This window comes from Schistocerca nitens, chromosome 5 (genome assembly GCF_023898315.1).
Source record: "Schistocerca nitens isolate TAMUIC-IGC-003100 chromosome 5, iqSchNite1.1, whole genome shotgun sequence".
NCBI classification, from domain to species: domain Eukaryota; kingdom Metazoa; phylum Arthropoda; class Insecta; order Orthoptera; family Acrididae; genus Schistocerca; species Schistocerca nitens.
In genome coordinates, this window is record NC_064618.1 from 170,184,702 (window position 1) to 170,207,405 (window position 22,704).

Here is a 22,704-nt window from a genome sequence, read left to right on the forward strand (position 1 = left end):
TTTAATATTAACATCCTTTTCGAAAGTTTTGGTAAAGGGTAATCCATTTAAAAGTGGTTAAGCATATCTGAAAATATAAGATTCTGAGTCAGTCACAATTTGATTTGCAGAATGGCCTCTTCACTGAGCATTTGATCTACTATTTATTTGACCATGTATGAAAATATCTGAATGACAAGATTTCATCATTTCATTTTGAGGTTTGTTGAAGCTATTTGACTGTGTAAATCACAATGTGCTGATGGAGAAACTTGTGGTTGCAAATGGTTGCTGGACAGTTTGTGCAGCTCTGAGGGAGGGGGAGGGGGGGTTACTACTGGTTTTCCACAGGGTTCAATTCTAAGACAACACCTGTTCTTGCTATATGACTTGTCTTTCACTGATAAAGCAGACATAGTGCTCTTTTCTGATGATGCAAGCACCATAATAAAGCCCAGCAAAGTTAAAAGAATGAAAGGACTAACAAATGAAACATTGAAAGGTATGATTCAATTCTGTTCTAGGTAAGGTATGTAGCTGTTGTGGTCTTCAGTCTGAAGACTGGTTTGGTGCAGCTGTCCATGGAACGTGCAGTGAACTGAACTGGACAGCTGAATCATCTACAAATTGTCTGGAAGTTACTACTAGTATTGTCCACCAGGTCAATAATATGCTCGAAGAGAAAAGATCCCAACACTCTTTGCTGGAGCACATCAGAAGCTCTTTCAACATCTGTCAATGGCTATCCCTCCAAGATAAAGTGGTGCTTTATCTGTACCAAGAAATTCTCAACTCGCTTTCAAATTTCATGTGATATCCCATATTATTCATACAAAAAAGTTGATGCTAGAAACTTTGTTCCCAAACTTTCTCCAGTGTCTTCATCAGGAAAAGCAACTGTCTATACTGTACCTAAGTAAGAATACTTTTAAAGCCAAAAACAAACTTCTAATTTTTTAGCTTACATTATTGTAATGTAACAGGGATTGTGGGATCCACATAGGTGGTTCTTACCATCCATATAGACTCATGATGGTGATAGTTGACCTGTTAGAAGTAGGTTTTGGGCTTTAGAGCTCCCAAGTGCATTTTTGCCAGTCAGTTGCTTTTTCCAGCATAGCAATAGATAGACAAATCAGAAGTTCAGAATTTTTATCTAATTTTGATGTGGAACATAATCAGTGACCTGTTTAATCAAGAATTCAATTGCAAAAAATCTTCTTTATTAAAATGCCTCCTGGTCTACTTAAGTACATATGGACCTTTCAGACGATGTTACAGTTGTTTTAACTATACAGTTTCATTGCTCTTACAACTGCATTGACTTTTAATGTCCTCAGAGATGGGTCTTTTCCTAAATCTATTAATGCAAATTTCAGGATGGTTTGTTTGAAAAGACACGACAGATTTTCTACCCTGTCCTTCCCTATTCCAAGCTTGTGCTCTATCTCTATGACCTGGTTGTTGTGGGCTATTAAGCCCTAATCTTCCTTCTTATCTCCTATAGCAATCAATAGATTTGGAGTGGGGAGGTTTGCTAACTGTTTGTCAGAGAAACTATTTTAAATAGTTTTTTAGAAAATTATATTGTGTGCACCATTTTCAAATAGTTCATGCAAGTACTCCATGTTAAGAGAGATGGATAGAGAACACTATCATGAAAATGGACTGTCAGTGCTAAAAGCTCAGGTGGTCTTTATTTGAATGATTATAAGTATATTTTTGTCAACACTGTACTATTTCTTGTTGAACCTCATTAACTGTTCGTAATGTTGAAAGTTCTGTATTTGCGTTAACATTGTTGATGTCTTATCAAAGATTTTGTCAAAGTAACTAATAAAAGTGATAGAATAACATGTTATTTTATTCCAGCCTTTATTTTCTATTCGCTTAAGTAAATTTATGTTTTCACAGAGAAATACGAGAGTCGTTGGCAAAAGATGTAGCAAATATAAAGAATGAATTACCACATTTCAAACCAGGACTTGCCATTGTTCAAGTTGGTGGCCGTGAAGATTCAAATGTTTACATTCGAATGAAAATCAAAGCTGCTACAGAAATTGGAATAGAAGCTACTCATATCAAGCTGCCAAAGAGCATAACAGAGATAGAGGTATGAAACTCTCAGCTGCTACATCACAATCATTTAAATGTATGAAAATGTTTAATGCTCTTCTGAATAACTATATTTTAATCACATGCAATTTCCCAGAAAATTTTGAATTTTGTTCCTAATTTATGGCTGTCAGCTAAACATGGGAAATAAAACTCCTGATAGTAATGTCACTCCATATTTCAAAATAGTAGAGTCTTTACTCCATATGGTTGTAATGATACTGGAAATCCTGTTTCCAATACAAATATTAGAATTAGTTAACAATATTACAAAAAGGATAGATTGCTACTCACCATAAAGACGATATGCTGAGTTGCAGACAGGCACAATGAGAAGATGGTTACACATTGAGCTTTTTGCCAAAGCCTTCTTCAGAAAAGAAAACATGCACACATTCACATGAGTAAGGACATCTCAGACACACACGACCACTATCTCTGGACACCCCAGCCAGAATGCAACTATCACGTTGTACAAAAGCAGCAGTCCAGAGAGAGGCGGGAGTCAGTAGGGAGAGGGTGACAGCAGGGTACAGGTGGACATATGGGGGAGAGAAGTCAGTGCTGTCTGGTGGAGCAGGACCAGATGGCAGCAGGACAAGGCTTGCCAGGTGCCGCATTGAGAGGCTGTGTGGGAGAGAGAGGGGCTGGGAAAATGGGGAGCAGAAAAGGAGAGGAGCAGAGAAAGAGAAAAGATCAGTGGGTGTGTTGGCAGAGAGCAACACACAATGAAGGTGAGTGGACATGAACTGGGCGGAAGTGATGCAACAGAGGGAGCAGAAACTGATGGTTGGAGGGAGTGGGGATGGTAGGTTACTGTAGATAGAGGCCAGGATAATTTTGAAGTGGAAAATATATTGTAATGATAACTTCCATCTGTGCAGTTCAGAAAAGTTGTGGAGAATCCAGATGGCCTCCCCTCCACCACCCTCATTTCTAAACTGCACAGATGGGAGTTATCATTACAACATATTAGCCAATGCTGAAATTATCCTGGCCTCAGTCTACGGTAACCTACCATCCTTACTCCCTCCACCGACCAGTTTCTGCCCTGCCTGTTGTATCATCATCTCCCAGTTCATGTCCACTCACCCTTACTATGTGCAATGCTGCACCACCACACTCACTGGTCTTTTATCTTTTTTGCTCTCTCCCCCCCCCCCCCCCACTCCCTTCCTCCACAGCCTCCTGATACTGTGCCTGGCAGCCTTGTCTTGCCACCATTTAGTCCCTGCACGCTCTGCCAGACAGTGCCTGACTTCCCTGCCCTCACTCGTACCCTGCTCCACTCTGGGTTACCACATTTGTACAATGCGACAGTTGCTTTCTGGTCAGAAGGGCTGGAGATAGCAGTTATGTGTGCATGAGGAGCACTTGCTTGTTTGAATGTGTATGTGTTTCCTTTTCTGAAGAAGGCTTTGGTCAAAAGCTCAGTGTAAAAGAATCTTTCCGTTATGTGTGTCCACAATTAAACATGCCATCTTTATGGTGAGTAGTAATCTGTCCTTTTCTTATTGTTGATATTCCAACCTGGACATTCCATTATTAGGACTGGCTTAGCTTATGAGCTTATGCTCTTTTTTTCAGAGTACACATACAATGTGTGGGACCCGTACTGGATAGGACTAACAGGGATGTTTAATGTGTACAGAGATGGGCAGCATTAATGATCAAAGGTTTATTTGACCAATGGGAAAGTGTCACAGAGATGCTGTAGAAACTGAACTGGCAGAATCTTGAAGATAGACACAACCAATCCAAAGAAGCCTACTTACAGTTTCAAGAACTGGCTTTAAATGATGATTCAAGGAATATACAATAGGCCCCTACATATCAGTCATGTGGGGATTGTGAAGACAAGTTAGGCTAGTTACAGTGTGCACAGGAGCATTTAAACAGTCATTCTTCCCGTGCTCCGTATGTGAATGGAAAAAAAACCTGTAATAACTGGTACAATAGGCTGTACCCACTGCCATGCACTTCACACTGGTTTGCAGATTGTAGGTTTAGATGTGTGCTCTGAAGAACAACATATAATTTTCTAAACTGAGTTTCCAAATTACTGTTTTTATTGTGTGTCCTGTCTACCAGTGTCTCCACTGTGTGGTGAGTGAGTGGGTATTTTTACTTTCTCCATTGTTGTCATGAATACTGTATTATTCACATATATATATAAATATGTAGTGACATAAGACCTTTTAAATTCTTATTTTCATCTTGTTGAAACAGTTTCCACAAGAGGGCAAAAAAAAAAAAAAATAGAAAAATTCATTTGGTTTACATTAAAAATGCCTCTAAATGTCTTCAGTATTTGTTGTTGTTGTTGTTGTTGTTGTTGTTGTGGTCTTCAGTCCAGAGATTGGTTTAATGCAGCTCTCCATGCTACTCTATCTTGTGCAAGCTTCTTCATCTCCTAGTACCTACCGCAACCTACATCCTTCTGAATCTGCTTAGTGTATTCATCTCTTGGTCTCCCTCTATGAATTCTACCCTTCACGCTGCCCTCCAAAACTAAATTGGTGATCCCTTGGTGCCTCAGAATATGTCCTACCAACTAATCCCTTCTTCTAGTCAAGTTGTGCCACAAATTTCTCTTTTCCCCAATTCTCTTCAATACCTCCTCATCAGTTATGTGATCTATTCATCTAATCTTCAGCATTCTTCTGTAGCACCACATTTCGAAAGCTTCTGTTCTCTTCTTGTCCAAACTATTTACCGTCCATGTTTCACTTCCATACATGGCTACACTCCATACAAATACTTTCAGAAATGACTTCCTGACACTTAAATCTATACTCGATGTTAACAAATTTCTCTTCTTCAGAAATGCTTTCCTTGCCATTTCCAGTCTACATTTTATATCCACTCTACTTCGACCAGTGTCAGTTATTTTGCTCCCCAAATAGCAAAACTCCTTTACTACTTTAAGTGTCTCATTTCCCAATCTAACTCCCTCAGCATCACCCGACTTAATTTGACTACATTCCATTATCCTCATTTTGCTTTTGTTGATGTTCATCTTATATTCTCCTTTCAAGACACTGTCCGTTCCGTTCAGCTGCTCTTCCACGTCCTTTGCTGTCTCTGACATAATTACAATGTCTTCGGTGAACCTCAAAGTTTTTATTTCTTCTCCATGGGGTTAAATTCCTACTCTGAATTTCTTCAGTATTTACGTAATTTATTTCAAATATACGTGTTACTGTTACATGTGAGCATTACATGTGATCATTACATGTGATCATGACAAGTTATTTAGTGAATTTTTATTCCATTTGTTGTGAATTGTCTTCGTTGATGGTGGCGGTAAGTGACATATTGTACCTAAGCCAGCAACATACATAACTTGCAGGCAACATGCAGTCTTCAAGCACAAAACATGTGTATACATGTACCGCAACTGTTGCTTCGAACTGGCAACACTGCAGTCACTGCCTGTGCCTCAGACTCCAGAAGTGGACTATAGTGAACTCTGGATAAATGCTATTAACAACTTTTGCCTGTAGCTATCGATTGTCACTCTGATCTTATCTGAATGGATTGGTCCAGAGAATCTGGTGGGTTGTCCAGTTGAATGTTTTATTTCAATGCCAGACCCGCACCCATGGTCTAGGGGTAGCAACTTAGATTAGTAATCAAACCTTCCTCACTTCCGGGCTTGAACCCTACCACTGTTTATGTTTTGAGTAAAAAATCATCAGCAGTGGTGACCGATGGCATAAGAAGTCGCCCTCATTCAACCAATGGCCATGTCAAAGAGGTCGGAGGAGTGGACAGAGGTTCAGGGCACTCGCTTGTCCATGGGTTAGGAAACTGCCCCAAAGGCAAAAGAATCAGCAATGATCAATGGCTTGAGGAAGCAGGAGGCAATGCAAACCACTACATTAAAGACACTTAATGTTTATCTGCAAGACATGTAGTCTGTAATTGGAAAAGTGTTGTGATGATCTCTCCACTGGAAAAAGACTCCAGACTAGTCCTCCAGTCAGATCTCTGGGGGGTGCCTGCCAAGCCCTTACATATTGCTCACATAGGGACTGTGAGGTTAAGATTAGAATAATTACAGCATACACAGAGGCATTCAGACAATCATTCTTCCCCACTCTGTATGTGAGTGGAATGGAAAGAAACCCTAACAACTGTTACAGTGGGATGTACCCTCTGCCATGGTTTGCCCAGTATAGATGTGGATGTAGACATAGAATATGGGCTTTGTACTAAGAATGAGAGAGGAGAATGACTAATTGAATTCTACAGTAAATTTCAGCTATTAATAGGGAATACCTTATTCAAGAATCACAAGAGCAGGAGATATACTTGTAAAAGGCTGGAAGAAACGGGAAGGTTTCAGTTAGATTTCATCATGGTCAGGCAGAGATGCTGAAATCAGGCACTGGATTGTAAGGCGCATGCCCAGGTGCAGATATAGATTCAGATTACAATTTAGTAATGATGAAGAGCAGGTTGAAGTTTAAGAGGCTAGTCAGGAAGATTCATGTGCAGACAAGTGGGATACGTAAGTACTAAGGAGTGCAGAGATATGCTTAAACTTCTCTGATGCTATAGACACCGTGATAAGGAATAGCTCAGTAAGCAGTTCAGTTGAAGAGGAATGAAGATCTCTAAAAAATGCAATCTCAGAAGCTGGAAAGGAAAACATAGATACAAAGAAGGTAACTTCAAAGAATTCTTGGGTAATGGGAAAAATAATTCAGTTGATCGATGAAAGAAGGAAGTACAAAAACGTTCAGGGAAACTGGGAATATAGAAATACAAGTCACATAGGAATGAAATAAATAGGAAGTGCTGGGAAGCTAAGGCAAAATGGTTACATGAAAAATGTGAAGAAATCGAAAAGGACAGAGTCATACTGGAAAGTCAAAACAAACCTTCAATGAAATTAAAAGCAAGGATGGTAATATTAAGAGTGCAATGGAAGTTCCACTGTTAAATGCAGATTGGAGTGCAGGTAGGTGGAAAGAGTACTTTGAAGGCCTCTATGAGGGGGAAAACCTGCCAGACAATGTTATAGAAGAAGAAGCAGGAGTAGATATTGAAGAGATAGAGGATTCACTATTAGATTCAGAATTTAAAAGAGCTTTGGAAGACTTAAGATCAAATTAGGCAGATGGGATAGATAACATTTCATCAACATTTCTAAATCATTGGGGGTGCTGAGTGGCAACAAGTGACTACTAATGTTGACGTGTAGAATGTATGATTTTGGTGATATACCATCTGACTTTCGGAAAAACGTCATCCACACAATTCCGAAGATTGTAAGAGCTGGAAAGAATTACCACACAATCAGCTTAACAGTTAGTGAATCCAAACTGTTGACAAGAATAATATACAGAAGAATGGAAAAGAAAATTGAGGACCTTTTAGATGATGATTAGTTTGGCTTTAGGAAAGGTAAAGGCACCAGAGAGACAAATCTGATGTTGTGGTTGATAATGGAAGCAAGACTAAAGAAATATCAAGACACATTCATAGGATTTGTCAACCTGGAATAAGCATTCAACAATGTCAAATGGCATAAGATTTTTGGATTTATGAGAAAAATAGGGGTAAACTATAGGGAAAGATGAGTAATACACACTATGTATGAAAGCCAAGAGGGAGCAATAAGAGTGATAGACCGAGAACAAAGTGCTCAGGTTAAAAAGGGTGTAACACAGTGATGCAGTCATTTGTCCCTACTGTTCAATCTATACATTGAAGAAGCAATGATGGAAATCGAAGAAAGATTCAAGAGTGGAATTAAAATTCACGATTATCAATGATAAGATTCACAGATCAAATTGCTATCCTCAGTGAAAATGAAAAGAAGTTTTGGGCTTGCTGAATGGAACAAACAGTGAAATGAGTACAGAATATGGATTTAGAGTAGATTGAAGAACAATGAAAGTAATGAGAAGTAGCAGAAGTAAAAACAACAAGAAACTTAACATCAGGATTGGTGATCATGAAGTAGATGAAGTTAAGGAATTGTGCTCTGTAGGCAGCTAAATAACCTGTGACAGTCAGAGCAAGGAAGACATAGAAAGCAGACTAGTGCTGGCAGAAAGGGTGTTCCTGGACAAGAGAAGTCTACTAGTGTCAAACATGGGTCTTATATGAGGAAGAAATTTCTGAGAATGTACATTTGGAGGACAGCATTGTATGATAGTGAAACATGAACTGTGGGAAAACTGGAAAAGAAGATAATCAATGCATTTGAGATGTGCTACAGAAGAATGTGGAAAATTAGGGGGACTGATAAGGTAATAAATGAGGAGGTCCTCCAGAGAATCGGTGAGGAAAGGAACACAAGGAAAACACTGACAAGAAGGAGAAACAGGTTGGTAGGACATCTGTTAAGATATCACACAATAACTTACATGGCCCTAAAGGGAGCTGTAGAGAGTAAAAACTGTAGAAGAAAACAGAGTTTGGAATACAGCCAGCAAATAATAGATGATATAGATTGCAAGTGCTATTCTGAGAGGAAGAGGTTGGCATGGGAGAGAAATTCATGGCGGGGCAGATCAAACCAGCCAGAAGATTGATGACACAAAAATGCCAGGCTGAAGTGGACTGATATTTGTTTGGGATGTAATCATGTTTCTTCACTTGTACAGTTTTCTGTTTAAGATACAGAGTAGTTTGTGATTCTGTATTTCCTTACCATACCTTTTCCAGTTCTCCCCCCCCCCCCCCCCCCTACCCCCCACCCCTGCCACCTCCCACCCTAGCAAAGTAGCAGATTGTGAATTTCAGTTGCTGGATCTTTCAATTTTTTGAGAACCTTTCATTCTCATTGTATCTGTTTAACATAGATAACTGTGTGTGCCCCAGTAAATAGGATAATGGGGTGCTTCTTCTGTGTGACACTGTGGAAAGATGAAACTCATGCAAAATATGTAAATGTTCTGTGCATTTTGTAAAATAAAATTATGTTCACATTTTATTTTTCTGTGTGTAAAATCACAATAAATGTTATATCTGTTGTTGATTGGAAAAGAGAAAATGTAATCATTTATGTTTGCACAATGAGGTGAGAAAGTCAGAAATGAACATTGTGACACATGTATCTATATAGGATGATAATTTTTTCAGCTTCTCAATAAAATATCAAAACTGAATAATGATCCAAATATACATGGTATCATAGTCCAGATGCCATTGGATTCCGATAATCCTATTGACTCACACCGTGTAACTGATGCTGTCTCTCCTGACAAGGATGTTGATGGGTAAGCCAAGTTTTTTCATATTTAATATTCACTTTACAGCCATTCAGGAAGTTTCAAAAATATGAATACATCCTTCTCAGTAGCACTGAATTATCTGAAGACCTGATAAATATTATAACTTTAGGTGAAAAGCCTGTAAGGAGATTTGCAATGATGTTGCCACTAAATGGTAAAAATTTTTCTTTGAGTGCCAAAATAATTTTAGTTTTTGTATGATGAAGCATTTTAGGATAACAGTATTATTATACCTGTGGCATAAAAGATAGGATATGAAGCAAGACATTACAAGGAGTACATTTCAGCAACGTTGTCACTAGAGATGGGGGATCCGCTCTTGAACTAATTCATAGAGTTCAATCTTTCAAAGGAGTGAACAATCAGTGATTCAGAAAAAAAGAACGGTAGCTCCAAACGTTTCCCAGGCAGAGAGAGAGAGAGAGAGAGAGAGAGAGAGAGAGAGAGAGAGAGAGAGAGAGAGAGAGAGACGGAGCATATCAGCAGCGCCTCTGCTGGTCAGAGCACAGTGCACGCCACACAACACAGCCAGCGCCGGCCTCTGCCCTGCTTCTACCTTGGCTGCCTGCATTGTGCAGTGCCCCATTGGATTTTGTGTTTCACATATGCCGGGCCGTCTCTGTGCGTCGTCTGCCGTGTGCACTGTGCAGTGTCAGGCGCAGCTTAACTTCGCATCGCACTCTGTCGGCGATCGTTTCAGTCGCACGTCCTGCCCTCTGGGCAGTTGATGCCAGCAACAGGACAGAGAGCCACCTAGCGGATAACATAGGAACTACTTGCAAAAACCTGCTCGCAAGGGAGCGGACGATTAATTTTTGTCTCGGAGCGGGTGAGCTCCCCCCACCCTCGGAACTCGCCCGCTCAACGCTCACCCCACCGTCTCGACTCTAGCCAGAGCGTCGAGCAAAGCGACTCTGGTGTCACTCTGGTCTCTGCGGTCTCAGCTCACGCAGTAATACAGCTCGCGGCTCGACCTGCTCGACTCAGCGCCTCTGCATCGGAGTTTGCCCCCACTGGATATTGTTCTTCATAGTTTCATAGTAATACCGCTATGTATATTACATTATTATGTTATGTATACATCAATTGTTTTTATTTTATTTTTATTTGTTTAAACTGATTAGATTAGGTTCCTGATGACTACTCTTACTATAGGATTTTTATTATGGACACTCGAATTTACGCTTTAATTACGAGCGAACCGATAAACGTATCGCAAAATGTGATACACCAATATTTTCCTTGTTTTATTCTGCGTAAGGCTATATGCAGCACTTTCGTTTTACAGTCAAATTTATATTTTTTTTTCTTATTCTGGTACGGATTTTGCGATTTTAGGCGTCTTCGAAAGGAAAAATATATGGCTTGCGATGTATTTGTATGAGGTTAATGAAATTTTAATACATTATAGCCAAATATATTGTTAATGTAAATCTCAAGTTACAACATTTTCCGATCACCCAAAAAACCACGCTAGTGCAAAATAAATCAATAATCAAAAACTTTGTCATATCGTGGAAATTTCAATAAACAATACAAAATTCTTACTCATTATCTATGTTACTTCAAAATAGGATCAAATAAGATCAAAATACAGGTATAGTACTGGAATAAACCAAGTTTAAAGGGCAATGTGCCTTTCATTTATTTTCTTTTGTAAATGAGTGGTGAGTCATGAGAAACAGCTAATTCATTTCAGGGAGTGAACAGTTCTGATCCAATCTCTGAAAAGAACAGTTTTGCCCATCTCTAGTTGTCACAGCAGAAAACATACAGAGTGCCTTGTCACTTACTGCTCCATAACACCATCAGTGCCCAACTGCTATGATGCTGTCAGTGAAAGTAATGCAGTGCCATCAGGCATAATAGTTATATGAAAAATGTGTATTAAAAGCAAAATAAAATATATGTTTGTTTGGATGGCTGTCTTTGTTTGTTTGGATGGCTGTCTTTTGTAGCTGCTGTTCTAATCAATTATTGTTGTTATTGTTATTAAGATGGAAAAACAAATAACAATGAAAAACCTATCATTTAGGTTGTATTTATAAGAAAAAATTGTTAATTACAGGGATCAAATTTTCACCAACAAAGCCATAGTTGCAGTGCCCCAAAGCTGGAATTCAAACATAGCATGGCAGCACATATCAAAATTACAATGACTGATTCCCTCAATGTTTTGCAGTTTAACTGCAGTGACTGGTGATATCAGTGTTATAAGAGTAATTTGCTGCTAGGCCATAAATGTCAGTGGTTCCTGTTAATCATAGTATTTTTTCTTGCACCCTTCATGAGAAGCTGCCCACTGATGATGTGATGTAATAGTAACTGACAAGACACACTGCAATGATTCAGGTAGGTACGACCTCTGATGCAATGTATTCCTTTTAATATCTTATCCTATACCCAATGTTTTATGCCACAGATCTGATGATAAGGGCTAAGGATGGGAGGGAGAGGGGGGGGGGGGTGAATGGATCATGTGATCAGAAATAAAATTATGTTGACAGTCAAGACACATGTTTTACCATTTAGTGACTACATTAATGACTTATAATCCACTTATTTGGGCAGATGTATGATAAAACCAGTTATCTAGCTACTGGAATCCAAGGGAACTACAAATGAAACCAGCAAAAATTTATTTATTGTTCAGAAGTGTGGAGAAAACAATGTTTTGTGCAATGACTATAGTAAAATATGGATCTTGACCAGCCCCATATTATTTCAGTTTACATTACTCTTTGGATATACTTGATATCATGCCAAAACTAAATTCTACAGAGTCAATTTTTTCAATGTTTCTTTGTTAACCTGTAAGAAAGTGATTGTGAAAGATGAAAAAAAAGACATGCTTTACTGACTTGGAGACCCTATCTGGAGTCTTTGTACTTGACACCACTTTAGCAACTTTCATGTCTTTGTAAAGAGGATGAGATGTCATAATTAGGACAACACAAACACTCAGTCCATGAGATCTGGGCAGGAACAAAACCCAGGTCCTTGTGATCTAGAGGCAGTGATGCTAACCACTAGACCACGAGCTGGGGACAGCTGTGATAATTAATGTACAACATTAGCAGGGTGTGTTCCAACACACTTCCCTGTAATATATTCTTGTCAGTGACTCTCAATCCAAGGTAAAGTGCTCTGTTCTGCCTACCAAGAAATGCTAATGTCAGTCAAATTTCATTTGGTACCCCATGTGGTCATAGTTTCGTTAATAAATGGTGATTTGATTCTGAATCAGAAGCTTTTCAAGTGTCAAGAAATACTGCATCTAACCTGGCTGCTTTGATCCATGGTTTTCAGGAATTCATGTGAGGAAAGCATGAGCTGGGGTTAGCATGACAAAAATTTTCAGGATCAATGCTGGTTAGCATGGCAGAGGTTGCTCTGTTCAAGATACCTTATTGTGTTTAAGCACAGAATATGTTTTAAGATTCTACAACAGATGGAGGTTAATGATATTGGATGATGTTTTGTTTATCACTTCTGTTACCATTCTTGTAAACAGGTGTGACTTGTGCTTTCTTCCAACTATTAGTCATAGTTTTTTGTTGCTTGAGGGACTGACAGAAAATTATTGTTAAGAGATGCTAACTCAACTGCACATTCTGTATAAAATCTGATAGGGACTTCATTGGGCCCTGGTGCCTTGTTCAATCCTAGTGATTTCAGTTTTTGCTTAACACCACTGACACTAATACCTTTATCATTCATCTTTGCAGGTATGTGAGAATTAAAAATGGGGGGGACTACTTCAGTACATTCCTTAGTAAAGGAACATTTGAAGACAGCTTCAGCATATCTGCTTTTTCTTTGCTACCCTCAGTTCCTGTGCTGTTCATGAGGGTCTGGACACTAACTTTGGTGCCGCTGATAGCCTTTGTGCATGATCAGAATTTCTTTGGGTTATGTGAGAAATCTCTCATGCTCCTGCTACGGTAGTCATTTAAAACTACACACATTGATTGCCCTTCTTACAGCCACACTTTTCATTTAGTATCACTCTCTCTAGCACTATATTTTATCTTCCTCCTATTATGATTCTATAGCACCATGTTTTATCTTCTTCCTATTATGCAGTAGTCTCTCTTTCTTTAGGAGTTTATTTATGGAGACTGAGTATCATGGATGATCCTTCCCATTGTGAACTGTTTTACTAGATAATTATTTATTCAGTACTTGGTCAACTATGTTTGGAAGTTGAGCCACAGTTGCGCTGCTTCTGATTTGTGGAAATACAATGGCTGCTTTGCTTTAGTGATTGTTCTTGAATCTTGTTTTTAATTGGCAGCCTGAATAATGCTGTACTAGTACAAATGCCTTGCTTGGGGTTTTCCATCAATGTAATGCAGACAAACAGCACAAGACTATCAGTGAGGACTCAAGATAAAATCATGCTCCAGGGTGGTGGGGATGCAGTATTAATAATAACTACCTCTGTGGATAAAAGCAATAGGAACTAGTGTTTGTTTTCATAAGTTTGGTGATATTAGAAATGTGCCAAGGTTAGTATGTGAACTTTCTTTCTTCAGCATAAAAGAGGAGACATTTTGACACTATGAAAGATTGTTGTTTGGAATTAGGCAGTCAACTCTTTGTGTGCTCTGTCTCTCTTGTCACTCAAATGAGTTGCAGAGTAATGAAAAATCACAGGAGGACTCAATGTTTAGTCCTATTCTGATAGATTGAATTACCATGCTGAAAGAATGCCTCTACTTCATGAGCAACAAAAAAGTTTCATTTCATATTTACGTTAAAAAAAAATATCCAAGGGTATCACTTTTTTTAGTGATACAATGTTATTCTGTTCACATGTTTTCAACATTTTAGAGTGGTCACTGCGTGTGGAATGGGATATTTACCAAAAGAAATGAAGTATTTATTTTCTTACAGGTTGAACACAGTTAATGAAGGAAAAGTAGCAGTTGGTGATCTGACAGGTTTCCTGCCATGCACTCCAAATGGTGTCATGGAATTAATAAAAAGGTATGTAGTAGTTTTAAGGTGCACTTGAAATACCAAGTGAAAAGAGTAAAAATAAGGTCATTGGACTAGAGTAAGAAATAGAAGTAGTAATGTATAATCAGCTGTAGCTGTACTGAGGAATGTGGAAAAATTGTACTATCTTACTTGTGGTCCTGATGGCACCGTAAGCTATAGGTTGATCATCAACTGAATCAGAAGTTGCTGCTGTGTTGGAGACTTAGTACCACCATCTCCCAAATGAAGGTAATAGCTACTACATCAGACAAAAAATTAGTACCCCCAGGAGACATCACTGTTAATACTGTTCAACACTATTAATAGTGTTAAAACACTATTTCTGGCCTTGATGATTGTCTGAATGCAGTGATGATGGGAGTTCCCAAGGTTCTTCAGGTATGGCCTATTCAACTGAAACCACTTGTTGATGATTAGATCCCATAGAGCTACTGGGATGTTGTTTGACACATTTCATCTGATGTTCTGGACAGACCCAGATGTTTTCTGTGGGATTAAGATCAGACGATATACATGGCTAGTCAAGGTGTGATAGGATGGCTGAGAATTAATCAAACCCAGAACATAAGTGTGCTGCTCTATGAACATGGATGTTGTCATCTTGGAAAATGGTGGTGCCCTCAGCATACTCATCATGGAGATGTAGATGAGTGGGTAACACTTGGTCACCCAGAAATAAATAAAAAAACATCCTGGTCCATGTTCAGTGTACCCACCTAATTGAGGTGGTGCAAGTCATGGCACAAAAAACATCAGAACAACCTCTGGCCTGAACTAACCCTTCGGATGCTAGAGATTAAAGTCATTATTGGGCTGTTGATGCACAGGACATAGTGTGCTGTGGAAAAAGGCAAAATTGCAACTTATTGGACCACACTACTTGCTTCCAGTCAGCTATCATCCAGTTTCTGTGTTGTATGGCTCATTGAATATGAGAATCTTTATGTACAATGTGATCAATGGCCTTTTGCAGGTTAATCAATTCCAGATGTTCACTGCACTATGTTTACTGAGAAATTGTCCCTGCTGGTTAGGATATTTTTATGATCATTGTTCTTATGCTGTGTTATGTGGCTGCGAGTGATCACCACTCCTCGTAAACTTGTTGGGCAGTGTACATTGATTTTTATTTTTTATTATTTTTTTTATTTTACACGTCTAGTCCCCTAGGACCAAATTGAGGAGCAAATCTCCAAGGTCATGGAATGAGTTGGTACATGAAATCACAACATCTTTATTACCAAGCTAGTATCATCAGCAAAAAGAAACATTTTAGAATCATCTGTAATACTAGAAGGCATATTATTGATACAAATAAGGAACAGGAGAGGCCCCAGCACTGATCCCTGGGCCATCTTCCATTTAACCGTACCCAACTCAGGCCCCGCATCATAATCATTCTCAGACCTTTGGAGAATGATCGTTTGCTGACTGTTTTTAAAGAAGAGGTTAACCAGTTATGAGCTACTCCCCATATTCCATAATGGTCCAACTTCTGGAGCAAATTTTGTGATAAACACTATCAAATGCCTTAATTAAATCAAAGGAGATGCATAGTATTCAAAACCTTTTGTTTAATCCATCCAGTACCTCCAAGGGAAAAGAGAATATAGCATTTTCATTTGTTAAACCATTTCTAAAACCGAACAGTACATTTGATAGCAATTTATGCGAAATAAAATGATAATTTATACTTACATACACAGCTTTTCCAGTAACTTTAGCAAACACTGCTGGCATAGAAATAGGTCTAAAATTGTCTACATTATCCCTTTCTTCCTTTTTATAAAATGGCTTTACTACTGAGTTCTTTAATCATTCAGGAAACCCACTATTCTTACAGAAAAAAATACACATAAGGCTGAGTATAGGGCTAACATGTGCAGCACAGTACTTTAATATTCTGCTAGGTACTCCATCATATCCATGAGAGCCCTTAGTCTTCAGTGATTTAATTAGTGACTTAATCTCCCACTTCTTACAAGGGAACCTCCCCATCGCACCCCCCTCAGATTTAGTTATAAGTTGGCACGGTGCATAGGCCTTGAAAAACTGAACACTGATCAATTGAGAAAACAGGAAGAAGTTGTATGGAACTATGAAAAAAATAAGCAAAATATACAAACTGAGTAGTCCATGCGCAATATATACAACATCAAGGATAATCTGATCTCAGGAGCGCCGTGGTCCTGTGGTTAGCGTGAGCAGCTGCGGAATGAGAGGTCCTTGGTTCATGTACACCCTTGAGTGAAAATTTTACTTTCTTTATTTTCACAAAGTTATGATGTGTCCGTTCGTTCATTGACGTCTCTGTTCACTGTAATAAGTTTACTGTCTGTGTTTTGCGATCGCACCGCAAAACTGTGCGATTAGTAGACGAAAGGACGTGCCTCTCCAATGGGAACCGAAAACATTTGATCGCAAGGTCATAGGTCAACAGATTCCTCCTCAGGAAAACACATCTGATATATTCTATACGAAGACGGCATGTGCGTCACATGACAGATAATAATTGTCTGAAAATAAAAAATTAATCTTTTCGCTCGAGGGAAGACTTGAACCAAGGACCTCTCGTTCCGCAGCTGCTAACGCTAACCACGGGACCACAGCACTCTTGAGCCCACATTATCCTGGATGTTGCATATCTTGCACATGGACTACTCAGTTTGTATATTTTGCTTATTTTTTTCATAGTTCCACACAACTTCTTCCTGTTTTCTCGATTGATCTGTGTTCAGTTTTTCAAGGCCTATCCACTGTGCCAACTTATAACTAAATCTGAGGGGGGTGCAATGGGGAGGTTCCCTTGTTAGTATCGCAGTGGCATATTTCAGACATCATTCTCAGAAAGGCATTTTTCAAAAGAGTTATATGATTCCCTGTAGAAACTGTGATACACCACCAGATCAGATGACTTCATTCACGGGATGAACATGGGCACATCCAGACATGATAGTTTCTTTTTGCCATTCTATCACATCTCCATGTTGATGAATCTTACTGTGTTGTTGCCACACAACTGACTGGCACTTATATAGCACTTCTCTGCCATGACTTGTCAGAACTGGAGGATCACATTATCACGTGGTACTGCTGTACCATATCTACAGGGGTAAAAAGTGATCAGTGTGCTCTTTTAAGGGGAAGACTGTGTTTTGTTTGGCAAACTTAGTTTGTTAGGGTTACAATTTTGGACATTGTATTGGCTTTGGGACACTCACAAGACTGCAGTATGTTTGATGATGGCAAACTCATGTAAGTTCTGAGACTTTCACCAGCTACCATGTACAAGTTTTACCATAAATACAGGGTTATTACAAATGATTGAAGCGATTTCACAGCTCTACAATAACTTTAGTATATGAGATATTTTCACAATGCTTTGCACACACATACAAAAACTCAAAAGGTTTTTTTAGGCATTCACAAATGTTCGATATGTGCCCCTTTAGTGATTCGGCAGACATCAAGCCGATAATCAAGTTCCTCCCACACTCGGCGCAGCATGTCCCCATCAATGAGTTCGAAAGCATCGTTGATGCGAGCTCGCAGTTCTGGCACGTTTCTTGGTAGAGGAGGTTTAAACACTGAGTCTTTCACATAACCCCACAGAAAGAAATCGCATGGGGTTAAGTCGGGAGAGTGTGGAGGCCATGACATAAATTGCTGATCATGATCTCCACCACGACCGATCCATCGGTTTTCCAATCTCCTGTTTAAGAAATGCCGAACATCATGATGGAAGTGCGGTGGAGCACCATCCTATTGAAAGATGAAGTCGGCGCTCTCAGTCTCCAGTTGTGGCATGAGCCAATTTTCCAGCATGTCCAGATACACGTGTCCTGTAACGTGTTTTACGCAGAAGAAAAAGGGGCCGTAAACTTTAAACCGTGAGATTGCACAAAACATGTTAACTTTTGGTGAATTGCGAATTTGCTGCACGAATGCGTGAGGATTCTCTACCGCCCAGTTCGCACATTGTGTCTGTTCACTTCACCATTAAGAAAAAATGTTGCTTCATCACTGAAAACAGGTTTCGCACTGAACGCATCCTCTTCCATGAGCTGTTGCAACCGCGCCGAAAATTCAAAGCGTTTGACTTTGTCATCGGGTGTCAGGGCTTGCAGCAATTGTAAACGGTAAGGCTTCCTCTTTAGCCTTTTCCGTAAGATTTTCCAAACCGTCGGCTGTGGTACATTTAGCTCCCTGCTTGCTTTATTCGTCGACTTCCGCGGGCTACGCGTGAAACTTGCCCGCAAGCGTTCAATCGTTTCTTCGCTCACTGCAGGCCGACCCGTTGATTTCCCCTTACAGAGGCATCCAGAAGCTTTAAACTGCGCATACCATCGCCGAATGGCGTTAGCAGTTGGTGATCTTTGTTGAACTTCGTCCTGAAGTGTCGTTGCACTGTTATGACTGACTGATGTGAGTGCATTTCAAGCACGACATACGCTTTCTCAGCTCCTGTCTCCATTTTGTCTCACTGCGCTCTTGAGCGCTCTGGCGGCAGAAACCTGAAGTGCGGCTTCAGCCGAACAAAACTTTATGAGTTTTTCTACGTATCTGTAGTGTGTCGTGACCATATGTCAATGAATGGAGCTACAGTGAATTTATGAAATCGCTTCAATCATTTGTAATAGCCCTGTACTGTGATCTGAATAAAAACTTTCATTAAAGAGTCATGGAAACAGTCAACAGTGTGAAGATAGCAGGGTTACTGACTTGGATTGTGATAGGAGAGGGGTCACACTGTAATAGATAACTCAGTGCTTGATTGCAACCTTTGAGCAACTGTACCATCAAGTATCACCAGGTTTCAGAGGCAATGATTGTGCTCCTTCTCGCAGTTCAATATAAAATAACAAATATTTTAGGATGGGCATTGAAATGCTGCATCATTTCTCACTGTATAGTGGGAGCACTTCAGCAACCTGTATGTTGTACTGACCAGCTTCCATGTGACCGATGTCAACAGCAGGAAGCTTAAACTCACATAGGAAAATTACTGAGAATCTAATCCTTGATGAGCAGATTGGGATTTTTAACTCTAGTCTTCTCAAAAGGGAGCCAAATGTATCAAGAAGTAATGGTCAAAAGCCCATCTACGTAATACTGACAAAAGACTGTTCACATTATTAATAAACTATTTGTTGGACTGTATCAGTGCATGACTGCCTTTTTGCTTTGGACTGTGTCCCTCTCCTGTAGCAAATTTCATCAAAACAATGAGGTAATTAGTAGTCGACAAGCAGTTTACAACAAACCTTTTCCTGTGCTCTGCTGGAAAACATCATATGTAAGGTCTGACACTTCAATTATTAACAGTTGCCTTCAAAGTAAACCAATTTGTGACCACACACAACTGCATTCATTCCTTCTACTCCTCAAAATATTTTTGCATGCTGTCTTCCACAAACCTGCAGTGCTGATCCAATGTTTTTGCCATCTACTACTAGTCATCTACTACCATCTTCTTTGTCAATTGTAATGAAACTCACCACAGCATGACACAATTCAAACTGTAAAAGAAGTTTCACACAAGCACACCATGACAAATAGTTTCTTACTACAGAGTGACAAAAATTGAATTCCCACTCGTGATGTCTCTCGTCAACATTTACCCTGCAGCCCTGGTCTAACTCCTGTTGCTGTTTCCCATTACTAGTGTGTGTGAGTGAGAGTGTGCCGAGTGTAGTGTTACCCCGCATGTGTGTTTAAATAAACTGCCAACTGTATCAGCGCAGGCTGGTCACTAGGTCACTAGATGCCACTTGTAGGAAGCTTGCACACGGTTTGGTCAGTACCGCTGTGACTATTGGCCACTCACGCCTACATACACATGGAGCAGTGCTTGCTCACCGTCACCATGTTCTTTTAGTTCTTACCATTCACATCAGCTGTTCTGAGTATCACTTATGGTGCACCTTCTGTATGATTCTTTTTCCTTGTCACATGTGGAGTCATGAGAGGCTTATTTCTGTTATTGTTCAGAGGTTTATGAATAAATCCATATTTGTGTTACTTGGATCAGTTCCACATATTACTTGGCTACTACACGATTAGCAACAAGTTTGGAACAGTTTCTGCATGTGCAGTTTTTAAGTGCAGTTTCATCAGGTTTAGTCATTATGGATGCCGTGCTACCAGCCCTGACTACTTTTTCAGCTTCCATAAACAGACAGGATACCGATACATTGGTCTATCCACCCACTTTTCACTCATATGATGATTCATACTCGGACAGCATTTTTTGGCTTTTGGTTTGACAGACTCGAAATTGTGCAAAGCCTTATTCCTATCATGGATTCCACCTAAAGTGTATCAATTACTATGTCAGCTTGCCCCTTTACAAGAACTGGCAGTTCTTAGTTTTGATCACGTGTGCAGTTTATTGTCCAACTATCATTGCAAACAAATGCATGTCATAGTGGCGCAAGTTGAATTTTATGATACTGCAAGAAACCGAACCAGTCACATAGTGCCTGGGCAGCCAAACTTCACATACTTTGCCATAAGTGTCAATTCATTACTGATGCCCTTAATGACAGTTATGAAGACTATGATGTGCAGTGCAGTTATCTGTCTGGTTCCAGACAAGGTAGTGCACCATATGGTTTTACTCTGTGAACATCCCTTTTGGTAGAAGTTCTGCAAATAGCACAATTTTTTGGAGCTTCTCAGATAGCAGGTGACCAAATTGAAACATGGAGTGGTGTGACAGCAGTGTCACAAGATGTGCACACTGGGACAGCATATAGCTTGCACAAGGAAGTGGCAGTGGCGGCAATAAACATGTGGGCCCAGACTGAGGCAGACCCAAGCAGCCGTGACCGGCCTTTTCACTTTAGTTGGTGAGACTTTTAAAGAAAATCCATGCACATGACTGTTGTCTTCTCTCTGGGGCATACAGAGCCATAATTTGTCATTATTTATGATATTTAACATCAGTTTCAAAGAAAAATGAAAGTTGTCATCATATATTGGTCTTGTTGCAGTAGCTGATATTGTTGCTCCAAGTTAACACTGGGAAAATTTACTACGTATAATTATTACAATGTATAGATCTTTAATGGATTGAAATATTGATACCTTCAAAAAGGAAGGATTTCTGTCATGCAAACATTTTAATGTAATTTCCTCACAACAATGACAATATTATGAAAAGATTGCTACTTGCCATGTAGCAGAGATGTTGAATTGCAGAGAGACACAGCAAAAAAGACTGTTAAGAAGCAAGCTTATGGCCAAAAGGCTGTCTTCTGAATTAGACAACATATACTCACATATTCATACAAATGTATCTCTTCCACACGTGACCACTGTCTCTGGCTGCTAAGGCAGTGGTCACGTGTGTGTGAGATGTGTTTGAGTGACTGTGTGTCTGTATGTTGCCTAATTCGGAAGAAAGCTTACTTGTTTAGCAATTTTTTTTAATTGTACCTGTCTGTGACTCAACATCTTCACTATTGGTAGTAATCTATTTTTTTCACAATATTGTCACTATCCCATCCTGGATTTTCATTTGTCTGATTTTTTTCTTACAGAAATGTGACATGGAAAGTGATGTAGATATGCTGTTATGCTTATAATTTAGTATCAGACTTATTTCTTTATTTGAATTGCTCAAGCAGGCCGCAGTGGCCGAGCGGTTCTAGGCGCTTCAGTCTGGAACCATGCGGCTCCTACGGTCGCAGGTTCGAATCCTGCCTAGGGCATGGATGTGTGTGATGTCCTTAGTTAGGTTTAAGTAGTTCTAAGTCTAGGGGACTGATGACCTCAGATGTTAAGCCCATTGTGCTTAGAGCCATTTTGAATTGCTCAAGATAACAACAGTGTGATAGGTAATGTTCTCACAAAACAAACATACTTAAGTTATACAAACATGTAACTGCACTGTGGTAATTTGATTGTCAGATGACGATGACTATGATGATGACGATGATGATGATGAAGTGTATTTATTTGCATAATATAATTTGGCTTCAGATTCAACTTTTGCAGACCATAAATTATAGCAAGTTCATGTTTTTTGCATATACAGGGTGAACATTAATAAAACCGACAAACTGCAGGAACAGATTTCTGACTGGAAATGGAGGAAAAAAGGTCCTATGAACATGAGTCTGGAAATTGTAATGGATCTGGGAGATGAGTTATTTTCTACCGGATTTGTCGATACCATATTGTTAATGTTTTCTTATATTTTTGTCAGAATTTTTTATTGAAATTTGCCTTATTATATGCTAATTTACTTATATTTTTGAGAGTGAAAGCATATTGATTACTATTAGTAAATGTGATGAAGAATATCAAAGAGACTGGTTACAAGTGGAAGCTTGTGTGTTGTGTA

General features: G+C 39.3%; 1 protein-coding gene across 4 annotated transcripts in view; it reads left to right on the forward strand.

The window, feature by feature from the left end:
* The window catches only part of LOC126259245 (C-1-tetrahydrofolate synthase, cytoplasmic), a 170,769-nt gene that overhangs the window by 76,360 nt on the left and 71,705 nt on the right, over positions 1-22,704 (forward strand). For all 4 annotated transcript variants that reach the window (XM_049955870.1, XM_049955869.1, XM_049955872.1 and 1 more), the window contains exons 3-5: positions 1,894-2,092; positions 9,196-9,332; positions 14,247-14,339. In XM_049955870.1, the coding sequence (XP_049811827.1) occupies positions 1,894-2,092; positions 9,196-9,332; positions 14,247-14,339 (429 nt within the window). The remainder of the gene's footprint in view (positions 1-1,893; positions 2,093-9,195; positions 9,333-14,246; positions 14,340-22,704) is intronic.